This window comes from Agelaius tricolor, unplaced genomic scaffold (assembly GCF_023055355.1).
Source record: "Agelaius tricolor isolate 1412-34295 unplaced genomic scaffold, bAgeTri1.0.p SCAF_6, whole genome shotgun sequence".
Lineage (NCBI taxonomy): Eukaryota > Metazoa > Chordata > Aves > Passeriformes > Icteridae > Agelaius > Agelaius tricolor.
In genome coordinates this window covers 40355207-40371032 of record NW_027269266.1, presented here as the reverse complement: position 1 = coordinate 40371032, position 15826 = coordinate 40355207, and the positions used below count along the sequence as shown (strand labels likewise).

The following is a 15826-nucleotide window of genomic DNA, read 5'->3' as shown; positions in this document are numbered from 1 at the left end:
ATAATACTGAATAGCAGTGTGCCTGAGTGATTGGATGATTAATCTGTTCTGTTCAGATATGGTTTGGGGCTTTTTTTCTTAAATGTCCTCTCACAGGTTTCTGTGAATCTGAAAAATGCTGCTTGCTGTTGCATTGTGCATTCCCAGAAAACCATCTGTGTCTTATCATAAACTTAAGGAGCTATGCAGCTGTAGTAGATCAGCCCGTTAGAATGTGTGGAAAAGATCCTTTGGGTAAAGAACTTGTGGGGCCTGATCTTTAATTTATTACTGATGAGTTGTGCACACTGAAAAACTGGACATTAGTAACCTAATAGTCTTTCAGCATTAGTTGTTGTGTAACTAATACTCTCGGTGTTCAGTCCTGAAAATTCTGTATGTAACTAACTGGAGAGCAGTTCAGTGTAGAAAAAGAGTGCTTGAGGAAGTTGATTTGGTGACTGATATCCTCTTCCCTGCGAGGAATGGTCCTGCAGTGGCAGCTTTGCACTGGTAGTATGAGCCACTTCAAAACCAGGTGAGAGATGGAAAAATAAGATTCTGTCTTTAAAACGGGGTAAATTAGCACCCAGGAAGAGCTGTACCAAATTGCTGTATCTGGGCTAGGCAGTGCTGCCAGCTGAGTCATTCCCCGTGCTGTCATGGTCAAGCTGGCAGTACCAAGATAGTAACTGACAGCTGGAAAAGCAGCTTCTGCAGAGGGAGTTGTTGGTTTTTTTCCTCTGGAACTTTGTTTCTAAGTTCATAATTAAGGTCCTAGGTTTTTGCTTGGTAGGATAAACCTGCTTATTTTTCACTTTTTAAATTTAGAGTAATAATCAGGTTAGGCCCGTGAAGTCAGAGCTTATTGCTTTTTTGGAAATAATAGGTTCATGCAAGGTTATGCAGGCAGACTTCCAAAGGAACTTGAGAGGAGGCTGGAAACTCCAGTGATTGTTACATATCCTGCCAAGCTTGTTGGGTTGATGTGAGGGTTCATGTCTCCAGATCAGTATGCTCTGATAGGAGGACACGGTGGAAAAACTGCTCACCCTTTGAAGAATGCCCCTGTTTGTGTTGCCACTTTATAAAAAGTCAGGAAAAAATGAATTCCCTCCCAGTGCAAAAATAGTGTCCTTTACACTGTGTGCTTAACGGGGCTCTCTTATGAAGAGCCACAAAACAAACGTCTTCAAAGCATCAGTGCCAAAAATTACCGTGCTGCTCAAGGTGTTTTTATTCTGTATTGCTGATGTAGGTTTGGATGGTTATTCAGCTGGCTTCCTGCCTGGTGTCCCACATCACTGCTACACCTTAAAGAGGCTGAGGAGAAAATGCTAAAGTGTAAGTCTTTGGTTTTTAATAAGTTTCATAGATATAACTAGATTTTTTATAAATTAAGTATAATGAGAGAAGTTTTTCAGTGTGTATTTTACACTGTGATGAAATAAACAGCTTTATATCACAGAAATATGTTTAAAAATGTTTAAAATGTTTAAAAATGTTTAAAATTACATTTTCATTTATCACTTATGCAGATATTTGATTAGAAGCTATCTCCTTTGAAAGGAGCTCCTATTTAAAACAGTGGTTTCAGTAGAGTGTACTTTATATTTTATCAGGTGTGTCTAGCAATACAATTTTTCCCCTTTTTTCTCCAGGTATTGCAAGCATATACAATAAACGATACGTGTATATATCTAATGGAAATAAAATATGGACATTGACATTCTCTCCAGACCTTTCAAATAAAACTCCCCTTGTTCTCCTGCATGGGTTTGGAGGAGGTGTTGGACTGTGGGCTCTCAACTTTGAAGATCTCTGTGAGAACAGGACCGTTCACGCTTTCGACCTCTTGGGATTTGGACGTAGCAGTAGACCACACTTTGACACTGACGCTCGGGAAGCAGAAAATCAGTTTGTGGAATCCATAGAAGAATGGAGAAAGGAGGTGGGGCTAGAAAAAATGATTTTGCTTGGACACAACCTAGGTGGATTCCTGGCTGCTGCGTACTCCTTAAAATATCCATCAAGGTATGTGAAACTAAAGGAATAAAGGGATTCCTTCTCTATATTTGACTATTGATTTTAATATAGATTTTCTTTTTCAGGCTCTTTATAGATAATATTTATGTAGATGACTGTGATGATTTTAAGAAATTATACAGAATTCTAAGACCAAAGTATTAATTGTATGGTTTGTTTCCCGGTGAAGGAAATAGGTAGATATGGTAAACATGATTTTCTGTATACTTTTCAGTTCAGTACCCCGTTGCCATTTTATAAGGTGAAATAGCAGTGAATATATTTATGGGTGAATGTTTTGTCTCAAAGATGGTTTTTGTGAAGGGAAAATAGGCCTGTTTCTGCCAAACTTCCCACTCTTATGGATAACATTGAAACTTCTAATTCCCCTTGGTAATTTATGCCTCTATCCTAGCAGTCAGCCTGGTGCCAGCAGAATGATGTAAAAATTATTTTAGTGACGCTTTAATTTAAATTATCTGTATGCCACTTCATATTTCTTTGTAAGACAACCCATCTGCAGTAGTTCTCTAATTGTATTTCATCAGCATTTTCTGCACCATGTTTTGTCCAACAGTTAATACATTTTTTTCCCCTAAAGTAATAATTTTTTTTATATATCTGGTTATAAGTCCGGTTATATATCCCCTGCTGAGCTAGGATCTTACACCAACTGAGGCAATTCTGTATCAAAAAATGGCAATGCTTTTGTTGGGATACGCTTAGTGGTTTCCTATGAGAAACTGAATGTAAGCTTAACTCTCCGCATCATATAGCAAATTCTATATTTTACTAAACATATCTTATTCTTTTCTATTCATGTCAAGTTTTGCTGTTTCTTTGTTTCTCACTTGGATATATCTGAAGTAATTTCATGCATCGTTTTTCCCTAAAACACTTTGCCTTTTTCTTTCTAAATGGACAACAATTAGCACAAGTGGCTGGAAATGATGTGTGAAAGTAGATGTGTTTCTAAATCCAGAATTGCAATGAAGATATAAACCTGTTAGCCTTTTAGTTATAAACCAACTTCTGGCTAACTGTAGTTAGCTTTTTGTAGGGATCACTTATCATTTCCTTACCTCTTTTTCCAAAGGATCTATAAATGGCACTGTACTATCCCTATGGGATGGGATATTGGTTTTGCCCACTGCTGATTTACATCAAAAGTGATGCTTTATTTTTATGCCTCACTGTGCTTAAGTTTGGGTTAATTAATTTAGAGATGTTTCAGTTTGTGCTCTCACATTACTAATATTTCTCTGAAATTAAACTAAGACCACCAAAATAACAAATTGACTGTTAGGGTCCTAAAAGAGCATTGAATCAAGTGATAAATATAGCACAGCTTTCAGCCAGGTTATCTAACAATTCATTAGAAGCTTAAGGGATTCTGGATACATATTGTTAGGAAAGTACATCTGTTTCTCCAAGCATAGATGATCCGTTAATTTGCTATACTGTACCAGAGTCCATGGAAAATCCGAGGCTACTAATCCAAAAAGATTCCCATTTAGCATATTGCCAACTTGAAGTGGGCCATGATTTTCAAATAGTGCAATTTCTGGACATTTACCTAGGAAGTGATTCTCATGGTCAACTTCACATTATCCTGGGTTATGTTTTAGGCTTGTTTATCAAAAGCAGAAATGCCAAACAGGAAGGAAAGTGTTAAGAAAGGAAGCATGAAGCAAAGGTTACTTTATTTGTATTAATTTGTTTGCCATGTTATACTTCATGCCATAGTTTGTGCACGGTGTGTGTGGCTGTCCTGAATGGCTCCTCCTGGCTTGTTTTGCTGTGCCTCTGATCTCTCCTGCTTGGTTTGTACAGTTAGATTCTACCTTGTCCTCTCTTACTGTTGCTGTTTGCTGCAGGGTGCAAGTATGATCATAGTTGAGCTGACAACCAAGAAATGTCTTTGTGATGTTAATCCTTTCCAGCCCTTCATTCCAAGCACAGGGTTTTGGTTTCCCAACTGATCATAACCCAGAAATAACTTTTGGGATGACTTCTGGCATCATTTTAGGCACTATGAACTCTTCTGTGTTTATATACAATCTCATGGCTTTAACAGGGAAGGAAGAAATGAAGGAAAAAGTAAAGATAAAAAGGTAAAAAGATAAAGATAAAAATAAGATAAAAATATTAAAACCATAGACGGATTTAGGTTAGATAAGACTTTTAGGATCTAGTCCAACTGTTCACCCAGCACTTCCAAGTGCACCACTAACCCATGTCCTTAAGCACTGCATTCATACATCGAAATACCTCCAAAGATGGGTACTCAATCACTTCCTTGGGCATAGCATCATAAAATGTTATAGGTGAGAAGGGACATAAAGGATTAACTGGTTCCAACCCCCTGCCCTGGGCAGGGACACATCCCACTAGACCAGATAGAACAAGACAGCCTGTTCAATGCTTGACAGCCCTTTCAGTGAAGAAATTTTTCCTAATATCCAATCTAAACCTCCTTGAGGCTGTTTCCTCATGTCCTATTGCTTGCTACTTGGGACAAGAGACCAACCCCCACGTTGCTACAACCTCCTGGCAGGTAGTTGTAGAGAATGATAATGGGGAAGCTGAAATGGAAAATCATCTTAAAATTGAAAACTATAGTTAAGAGTCACTTTTTCCCAGAAATCACCACCATCTAGGACATGTAAGAATAGGTGTTATTATGGGATTAAATAGAAAAGGGACAATTAAAGGGAAAGAGACAATTCTAATCTACCAGGATGAATTAGAATTTTGCTTGAGGGGGACCCACAGCATGAAGTGATCAATAGTTGCATGTGCTGGAGACTTCTACAATACTTTCTGTACTGATATTCCTTTGAGTAATAATTTTACAAATTGCTTCTCTGATGTTTTCTTTCATGATCTAAAATCAATGAATTTGGAAGACTACTGCTAGTTCTACTGCCTTTTTCAGTAATTTTACTGAAAAAGAAATTTTACTTTGATGATTTTTCAGTTAAATTGTGTCTCTTCTTTGAACAGAGATCTTAGACTTCTAGAAACTTCACTTTAATGAAACAGATGCAATTATCCTCTTTCCTGTCAAATTAAACTGCTCCTGCAAATAATATTGACTGATCATTTAGATTAGGCTATTTTTAAAGATAGAAACAAGACTATCCTTTCTCTCAAATGTTTGTGACGGTGAGTATCTGTAATATACTGAGTTTCTCTTTGTGACACATGCTTCCATGTTTCTGGTTCATACATATGATTAGGTGCAATTCACTCTCTAATTAGTAACTGAAATCAAAATGGTTGATGAATCAGAAACTAGGTAATAAGCCGCTGTGATAGAAGGACTGAAGTAGGCTGTATGTATGTCTCTGTAAAACAGAGAGCACATTTTCATCATGCTCAGTTAAAGAAAAGCTACTGTACTTTAAACCCATGAACCTTTTTTGCCAACAGGGTCAAGCATCTTATCTTAGTGGAGCCATGGGGTTTTCCAGAGAGGCCTGACAATGCTGAGCACGAAAGACCAATTCCAATCTGGATCAAAGCACTAGGAGCTATATTGAGTCCATTTAATCCATTAGCTGGGCTAAGAATAGCAGGACCCTTTGGTGAGTTTTAGCTACTCTTAAATACCATTTCTATTTTGGTTAAGCATAAACATGGAGCAGACAACACATTATGATAAGGTTTTTTGCAAGTCTGTATCAGTCACGAAGGAAAGAGTTGGAGGAGGAAGTGGGAGAGGTTGAAGAAAATTTGAACTCTTTAGGAAAGAAGGCAAACTCTTGCTATTAGAGGTACTAGTACAATAGTCTACAGCAAGCTACTCTGTATTATCTGTACAGGCTTCAGTTATGGTGAGTTGGATTATGCAGGTGTCTGTTGGGGAACCCTGACAAAGAGGTGTGAATATGAAAGGGTTTTTTCTGGTTGCCTCTGGTCACAGTCCATTTCAGTTCTAATTTGCTCATCAAACTTCTAATTCCAGTTTGATGAGCAAATGGGGTTTCCAAATTCCCTTAACATTAGAAGGCAGTCTGTCATAAATGCAAGAATTGACCTGAGTTTAAAGAAGTTGAAACTGGGTTCTTTCCATTAGCCATTTTCTTACTACTCTAGGAAATCTTGTGGGCCTCATTGGTGTTCTGCATTATGGTGGCAGTTCATATTTCCATTTCTTCAACAGCACTGATGGAATGGTAGATAAACTGTCTATACCCTAATACTAGGGCTAGGTAGTGCTGACCAAAAATACTGGTTTTAGTTAATCTGGGGAATGGGGAGAAGAGTGTAATAAAATCTAAAAGTCATTATAGCTATTCCTTCTAGAGGAGAAGGAGGTTATCTGTCTGTTACTCTCTGTGCTACTGAATTGTCTTCTGTAGAGTCTTGGAAAAATATAACCTTAAGATCCCTCACAAATATAATTAACTAACCTCTTCATGATTTTTGGTATTCGGTCTGAAGATAAACTTGTGAGATTTCTAGGCATTGTTTACATTTAAACCACATCTGTTTCCTAAATCTATTTCTATAGAATATATATTTCAATATGCTGCATATGCTGGTTTGTTTGTTTCTTTTCAATAGTGTGACAAATTTCATTTTTCAGACAAGCAACATGTTTTGTACAAACAGATTTTTTTTTTTAAAGTAAAATGCTAATTTGGTTAACAAAACAACCTGGAAAATATTAAATTAAATTTGAGTGATATGCACTGTTTTAATGTGTTCTGTCCAATAACAAGAACATGCATAAATCAATCCACATGGGAAAATTCAAAACTGAAATTGTCTTCCTTAGCAATAAGTGAAGTCAAACTGTGCTGCAGAAGCAGACTCTGTCCTGGCAAGGTGTCCCCACACCTAGTCTTGCTTACAGGTTGCCATGTAAAAAATTCTTCATCTGTTTCTCACTGCACTGGTGAAAAAGTTTTCCATCACCAAATTAAGTTCTTGACAGGTGAAACATAGTTCTTAGAGAAGGGTAGGTCTAAACACTGTGCTGCAAGTAGACATCAGACCTAACCTGATGAAGGCACTGAACCGATCCCCAGTTTCCTTCCACATGCAGACATGTTTAAGCTGATGGGCAGACCTGGTTGTTTGAACTTCACTCTAAAGCCAATTGCTCTTATTCAAAGGCATAAGTTCAAATGTGAGCAAGTTCATTGGATATCACCATAGTATCACATGGATATTTAATCAGTCCCATGGACAAATACTTGAAACTGGAAGAGAGACAGAATCCAGATATGTTTTTCTTTGAGTGGTTTCCAGGTAGTTGATTTGCATGTTTTCCTTCACTTAACTGGAACACTCACCCAGGAGTTTCACAGTTTGGTGGGGCTTTGGTGCTTAGCTTGGATTTCTGAATTCCATTCCTAGAGCTGGATGCCTGAAAATTCCTCACAACAGACATATCAGTGTGACCACACCCTTTTTGTGGAAATAATCAGTGTCTTCAGTGTTAAAATTTCTTACAGTATTTTCATAGACACTGTGGAAAACATCAGCCAGACAATTCAGAATTTCTTTAATAAATATTACAACAATGATTTACAGTCTGATTTAATTCCAAAATTTTTCCAAGTTGCCTTGAATCCTTGTTTCATTCTCCCCTGTAAATTCCCAGGGGAAAAATGTTTTGGAATTGGACCCACAGACAAAGCACTTCTTACCAAAACAGAAAGTGAATTCTAAAATTTGGTAACACTTTGTGGCATAGCCTCTATGCTGACAGGAGGACAAGGCACAGAATTAGTTTCTTTTTTCCAAGTACTCTTATTCCAAGCCAGCTATGTTCACTTGTATTCAAAAAACCCAAACACACAGAAAAAGAAGTCCAGCAATTGTACTCTATGTAGGGAAAATAGAGCAAAGCCAATTGCCAGATTTTTACAAAATCTTCATTGCTTTGGAAGTTAAATCACTGTTTCATAAGGGAATTGTTTTCTCTTGCACTGTATTCATTTTCTAAATCTGTTTAAAGCATGCGTAAGGGCATGTTGCAATAATCTCCAGGTTACGAAAACATAGATCACTGTGACAAGGTCTGCATAAATAATACCAGGCCTTTGCCCAGGACTGGGTGGGAAGATGTGACATCATCATAATTGCATAGATTAACAGCAGTATGAAGTTCCTACTGTCTGGGAAAGGGGAAACATAACCACAAATAGTCACATTCAGTCAGCTCAGTGTCCACATGGAGACAGTGATGAGTATGGTTCCTCACAGATCACTGTTGGGATCAGTTGTTATGCACCCCTGTCAGGAAGAGTGAACAGTGGGATTGAGTGTGCCCTCAGCAAGTCTGCTGATGGCAGCAAGCTGTGTGGACAGCAAGCTGTAGGGGAGAGATGCCGGCCAGAGGGCCCCTTGAGACGTGGGTTCATGGCAACCTTGTGAAGTTCAACAAGGCTGTGTGAAAGGTTCTGAACCCGGGTCTGGGCAATCCTGACCACCTTTGAACAGAGAATAGACGGAGAGCAACCCTGAGGAGAAAGACCTGGGGTGTTGGTTGATGAGAAGCCCAAAGTGATCCAGCAATGTGTACTTGCAGCCCAGAAAGCCAACTACATCCTGGGCTGCATCAAAAGCAGCGTGGCCAGCAGATTGAGGGAGGTGATTCTCCCCCTCTTCTACTCTGCTCTCATGAGACCCCATGTGGAATACTGCATCCAACTCTGAGGCTCCAGTATAAGAATGTTGGAGACATTCCCCTTGGAGATAGTCAAGAGGAGGGACATAAAGATGATAAAAAGGCTGGAGCACCTCTCCTTTGAAGATAAGCTGAAAGAGTTGGGATTCATAAGAGAAGGCTTTGGGGACACCATGTGGGAGCTTTCCAGTACCTACTGGGGGCCTACAAGAGAGCTGGAGAGCAACTTCTTACAAGGGTCTGTAGTGATGGGACAGGGGTAATGACTTCAAATGGAAAAGTTTACATCAGACATTAGGGATGACTAATACTCTTAAACTAAGATTAGCCTTGTAGTGAGGCTCTTGTCCCAAAGATCCATCAAGTCAATGTAGAAGAGGCTTCTTCCTTAGAGAAATTATTCAGAAAAGACTCAAGTTTAGGAGGCCTGAACTGGCTCCTGAAGAGACCCACTTCTCTACTGGCTTGTTAGGAGACCATAAGGACAACGGTTTTCAGCATTAAGTCTTTTCATTTATACCAGTAGTTGTGCTTTATATTAAGATTTCTGCACCTGTTTTTCATCATAGGCTTCTGTTCTTTCAACAACACACTAGTTAGATGAACTAGCTTCAGAAACAGAGTGTTCTGTAAGAGCAGGAGACAGACTTAAGGAAGAAAACACCCCAGCTTTTTCAACAGTGCCTTCTAGTCCTGAAAGGTGTAGTGCATTTAACCTACCCAGTGCTGCCAGAGCAGGGAGAATGTGTTGGTATCATGTGAGACTAAACTGGTGACAGAAAGACACTGCCTAGCCTTTTTGCTGCTTGCTCCCCATTGTAGGTTTCTTCTATTGTTGTAGTGACCCTACTCAAACGTTCCCCATATGTATTTGGTGGGGGGAGCAGCATAAAATTCTGCTTAGTAGTATTTATATTTCATTCCTATTAAGTGTAATTCCATCGTGTTTCCCTAAGACATGCAAGTGGTAAAACCAAATGCAGGTTTAGAAGCCACGAGTTTCAAGGGGATGCGTTCTCAGGGCTGTAATGAAAAGCATTAGGCAATCTGATAAAATAATTTATACATATTCCCCCTCTAACAGTGTTTCCTGTTTTAACAGGATTAAGCCTTGTTCAACGTTTAAGACCAGATTTCAAGCGAAAATATTCATCAATGTTTGATGATAACACTGTGGCTGAATATATCTATCACTGCAATGTACAGTCACCCAGGTGAGTATGAATTTCCCAGTGTATGTTTTGTAGTCTGTTGTTCATTTACTGAGTGCCTGCTACTCCCTCCAATGGCCATGGCAGCAGTGTGCATGCTATTTTTTTTTTTTTTTAATTGTGGCATTTATTATATTAAAGAAAAAAGTACCATTACACTTTTTCTGAATTCCAGATACTGATAAATGTAAAAAGTATCCTAATTCTATATTTATTCTCAATTTGTGTTAATTCTGTGAGAATTTGTGTATTTAATTTAATTAAATAATTTTTGGAGAATTTTAATGTGTAAAGAATTTCTTTAGAAACTTGAACAATAAGACTTTTCATTCTTTTAAGTGCTGCCACTCAGTCATGCGAAAACATGGGCTCTTTCTGTTGGAAATGAAATGTAAACCTTTTAAACTTACTTTTCTTAATTGTAAAAAATCCCAACCTCATATACTGTGTGCTACCACAAGGCACAGATACTCCATTTTAGATGAAAAGCAGGTCCAATGGCGATTGAAATTGCTTTTACCCTTTTGAATGCCTTGAAGTGGTGAAACAGCTTTCAAGAACATGACGATTCCTTATGGATGGGCGAAAAGGCCAATGCTGCAACGGATTTCACAAATGGATCAAGACATTCCTATCACAGTGGTCTATGGAGCACGTTCATGTATAGATGGCAATTCTGGCAGCACTATCCAGTCTCTGAGACCAAATTCCTACGTGAAGACAATAGTAAGTTTGTTTTTTGTGTGGATTTCTTTAAGTCATAACTATGTGGCCAGGTTGGATGGGGCCCTGAGCAACCTGGTCTGTGTGGAGGTGTCCCTGCCCATGGGGTCGGAACTAGATGAGCTTTAAGGTCCTTTCCAACCCAAACTATTCTATTACTCTGTTCTTTCATACCAGCTGTGGAAATGGTGTCACTTTTGATTTAGAGCCTGGGGTAATAAGTTCTGTTTTCTGTAACAGAGAGAGAGAAAACAAACGTTACATCAGAGAAAACCTAGACAAAAGTGTTGAGTCCCCAGGCTAAGAACAAAACTTGCTGTAACACTAGAAGCCAAGGTGATTCTTCATTTTGTTCTACAACATGCTAATAGAAGTAGGTATTGTGGTCACTGTTTTTCAAACCACACCAGTCCTACTATTTCCATGTATATATAAGATAGTGGGGAAGCTCTCATAAACTCTCTTCCTCTGTCTATATAATACATTTGTTCCTTTGACAAGAGAGCACTTTGTACCTGCTGCTTAGGATCTTGTGAGCACCTTTAAGTCATTAAAAAAACAGTTAGTGTTGTCTTACTACCTAAGATGTTTTTGTTTAGGGGTATGATATTGTCATTTAAAATGTGCATACTTACAGCTTGATGTGAATGTGCACACTGCATTTTTTGTCATTGATTTCTATAAAAACAAACTAATTCAAAAGTATTCTTCACATCAGTCAGCTGTGATAATTGAATATGCATACATGTTAAAATGCTGTGAGGTGATAAAATGTTTGAGCACACCAGCTGTGATGTTACTGATGTCTGGAACTATCTGGACAGAAGTGTACAGTATGTAATGTTGATCGTATACTATAACAAGTCACCCAAATAAAATTTTATAACTTGATACAGCTGGATTTAGAGCTGTAAACTCAGAGAAAAGACATTGTTATCCAACTGTTTTAAGTGTGTTAAAGAGCACAGGTACATTTCATAAATGTTGACGTCCAGACTGAAATTGTCACTTAACTGCTTAACCAGAGAGAGGGAGTTGTAACAGAAAGTCAATGTTAAAAATTGTACAATATATTGCTGGGATAAGCTTATACCATTCAGGGAGATTTTTTCCACTCTGGTCAGGGACTTTTAGAAGAAACTGTGGAAAATGGTATTATATTCCAGGCTAAAATTTTGCCAAGCCACATACAGATTCTAAAAGGTAAATTGGAGTGGTAAAATGGCAGGCATGCTCAAAAACCCATAGGAGGGTAAGGGCTCTAATGAGACAGAGATGTGGATTTGGCAGTGCCATGCTTGGTAAAATGCACAGAAATTCTGTGGTTTTGTTACATGCATTTATTCCTAACTAATTTTTACTTTGAGTTTCTGGGAGTTTTTAACGCAGTAACATAGCTATACTTGTAGGACATTTAGTTAGAGATTTAAGAGAGGGTGTTTTAAGGAGGGGAGGGGAAAATAGGTTTTTTTTTTTAAAGATTAGTCCTGGACTGACTGTAAAATAGAGAACAGGTCAAGTACCTTTGCTGTACACAGTGGTGACAGTTTACTTCATAGCATTTTTACAGATAATAACAAATTCTAGAAGTAGGCTATTTGAGTGGAGAGTGAAGGGACTCAAGATGCATCAGAAATTTGATATGCAAGGCTACTAAATTTGTTGTGCAGTGACTTGTTCATGCCTCAGTGTGGGGTTTTTTTTTTTTCAACAAGGTGAGCAGTTGAAAAAGCAGTGGTTTTACTTTCTTTTCCGTGTAGGAAAGTTTCTTTACAAGGAAAGAATATTTTGGTATTCCTTATGTTCAGAGCATTTTTTAGGTTGCATGATGCCAACTCTTAGGTAGTGTGTAAAAGCCAGGTTCTTCACCTGTCCCAGTATTTATTTGTTTATTACATATTGGTGATACTGACATGCTTCTTCACCTTTATCCTCCAGGCTATCCTCGGTGCGGGTCATTACGTGTACGCCGATCAACCTGAGGACTTCAACGAGAAAGTGAAAGACATCTGTGACTCTGTGGACTGAGTGTCCTCTGTTCTTTAGAAAGTCATACCGTAGATAGCATTTAATGGCAATACTCTCTAGGAAATCACTAAAGAATGCAGAGCTAATGGAACAGGCTCTGCTTGCACACTGTTTCTTCTAAGAAGCCATTTGCACACTTAAACCACTGAGTGCCTATTTTTGGGTGTAATGAAGAGATTTGAAGCTAACTTTGTACAGCTTTTTTTTTTTTTTAATTGTCCTGTCAGATACAAAATTACATGTAACTTTTGAAACTGGAATTTTCTTCAAAATTTAATTGAACTTTGCACATGTTGAGCTCTAAAAATGCTGAATTCTCCAACATGGAGAACTGTATCAATAGAGATACAACGTACCAAATGCAATTTGGTTTCTTTATGAATGCTCATACTTTTTAGCTGATGTTTCATAGCAAGAATATGAAACCGCATATGTGTTTTATTTTTGGAACCCAGAACTCCATACATATACAATATTTTAAGAGGGTTTGTTTTTTAATTGAAGTGGTAACAGCTTATGAAACTGATTTTGGGAAAGGGATGGGGCCAAAATAATGAGCAATGTCTGTCACTGAAATAAATGTTTGTTAGTTTATAAGAATTTGAGGCTCAATATTGGGAAATCCATCTTCTGTTGGATTTTATTTCCATTTATCTCAAGGCATCCTTTTCCATCTGTGCAACTTTTACGGAAGACTCGGTTTGTAAGAGTCGATGATGTCACCAGCACTCATGCTTCCATAAATATTTTGATGTGCAGATTTCTGTGATTTAAAATACAGAAGATGGCTTGTTAGTTACTCCACCTATTTTTAACACTTTACTGCAAGATTTGTTACTAGTCTAAATCTAACAGTTGTGGGTAAGCTGATAAGATTTTGAGTAGGGCTAGGAGATATCCACCTGATAGTGAGCCTATTTCCCATTTTCTTTCAGTAGAAAGCCTAGTCCATATTTGAGTGAATTTGAGCTGAAGGAGAGGCAGAATATTGATGTTCTCTAATTGGGAACTACCACAGCTTAATGTATTTTATTTAACATTCAGCCTCCTTATAGGAAGGATTATTATTGGAATGAACAATACCACTGTAATGAATTATAATTACATGTTTTGGAGATTCTTTATGTATTTTAATTGAGAATTTCAATATCAGAGATAGTCAGTCTCTGCTACTTTTTGAATTATAGTTCGATGTTAGTACTTCACATGCCTAGTAAATTATATTAAGAAAAATACTTTGTCACTTTAAAGCCAAATAATGTGGTGGTTTGTTTTTTAACAAGTTTACATAAAACTATTGATCTGTTTTTGAATATTCAATTGACTACTGAAGAGTTCTTGATACTTTTATACAAAGAGAATTTGAATTAATGATAGCACCGTCTTAAAGCTTGAATTATGTGCATTTTTTATCAAATTAAGGAATCGCTGCACATATTTATGATGTGGAAGGCAAAGATACCTAAAATATTCAGGAGATAATGTGATTATGTTCCCCAGCAGAACATAGTCTCTCTTACTGAAGGAGATATTTATCTATACGGTGCTATGTAAACATCAAACAGTTGTTGTGACTGCCTTGACTGGTAGCACTTCATATCTAGCAAGATAAATATTTTAATTAAAAATAAATATTGAATTAAATTACTTTTTCAATTAGCAGATGCCAGAACTGTAAAACAAAATTTTGAGTTATTTGCTAAAATCTTGAAAATATAAAATCAGAATTATCAATTATCAATTCCATTTTTTAATATAAGCTATAAATTACCAGTCATGCCACCATTTAGGTGGATGCCTTCAGTATGTTGGTTATTTTTCACCCTTTTCAGTGTCTTATTTTTTATTTATCAACTTAAACAGCTGTTTTAGTTGTGCATAAAAATTTAATGCAAAAATAAATTTTGAGTCTCCTCCAAATAATAAAAGGTGAAACAAATTATTGGAATTTTCAGATAGCACTTACTGATGGGAATTGTAGATTCCGCATCGAAAGTTGGAAGTAGGGATAAAAATTGCACACTGGATGTGAATATTGTTTTAAATATACCTTGCTTTTTCACCTTATTGTACTAATAAGACTTATTGCTTATGTTTTGCACAATTAAAAAAATCTTTAATGTTATGTTTTATTAATGTTACGACATTATATTGCTTTTTTAAAAAAATTATGTGCAATTAAGCTCTGGAAATCAAGAGTTATTAGTAAATTGAGGTAAATTATCCAAAATACATTAAAAATACATTAATGCTTATTTTCAAATGTCTCAATGTTCTTAGGTTTCCTTGTATTTAACTGAAGCTAGTGAGTGTTTGTCAACAAGCAGCTGCAAGCTGAGAATGTTGTTTGTATGTGTAAGGAAAAAGATTCTGTGTTGTCTTCCAGAGGTATTAGATGCTACTGTGAAGGTCAAGATGGAATTCGGAATGTCCTACTGTGTGCATCATAATCTGATCAAATTATTTTAATAAATGTCATAGGAGGTGCTGAACAGAAAATGAATGGCTGAAAAGACTTGGGAGCTAGACCTTTTGCGAGCAATTACTGCTTGGAAATAATCTCAGTTTCTCCAGGAGTTCTGTTTCAGTGCAGTGACCAGTTGCTTAAATGTACTGTGGTGAGCACTGAATGCTGATGATGCTGTTTTTGTTACAGCACTATAGAATAAGACAAGAATAACAGGCATAGAGGCACCCAAAGATCTGTCCCATTCTAACATCAAAATGAAGACAGCTGTGTACCAGAGGCTAGAGCATAACAAAAAGAATCGAAAATATTAATAAAAATCCAAGATAAACTGCCTAAATCTCCAGGACATACTCTTCCTGAGGTTGTTGTGATAAAATTTATTTAAAGTAACTTAGTAATATTTTGTTTGACATGGCTGAGTTCATCTTGTTACTTTTTGAACCTTGCCAGATTAGATTTTAGTTCTGAAAAACTGATTTTCAGAGAACTTGTTGATAAGACTCTATAATAAAATGTTTGCAACCATCACAAGGAAGCCCCTGTTTGTATCTGATTGTGAAATGGAAATGGAAAATGTGAATTCTTATGTGTTGATCTTGGAAAAATGGGTCCAAGCAAGAGAAATGTCATCATGTGGTTTCCCTTGGATTAAACCGATGCTGGCCTTTCTTTTTAAAAGTTAGCTTTTTAAGGTTGCTGCAACTGTTTGTGCTGAACTGGTGTGCCAGTCTCTGCCTGAAATGC

The 15826-nt window shown here is 37.2% G+C and overlaps 1 protein-coding gene across 1 annotated transcript in view; it reads left to right on the top strand.

Moving 5' to 3' along the window:
* Positions 1-15613, top strand: part of ABHD5 (abhydrolase domain containing 5, lysophosphatidic acid acyltransferase) — a 28390-nt gene extending 12777 nt beyond the window's left edge. Inside the window, exons 2-7 of the mRNA XM_071429442.1 lie at positions 1238-1323; positions 1641-2013; positions 5440-5594; positions 9753-9864; positions 10401-10587; positions 12523-15613. Coding sequence (XP_071285543.1) covers positions 1238-1323; positions 1641-2013; positions 5440-5594; positions 9753-9864; positions 10401-10587; positions 12523-12612 — 1003 coding nt within the window. The 3' untranslated portion in view covers positions 12613-15613. The remainder of the gene's footprint in view (positions 1-1237; positions 1324-1640; positions 2014-5439; positions 5595-9752; positions 9865-10400; positions 10588-12522) is intronic.
* Positions 15614-15826: the final 213 nt, after the last annotated feature.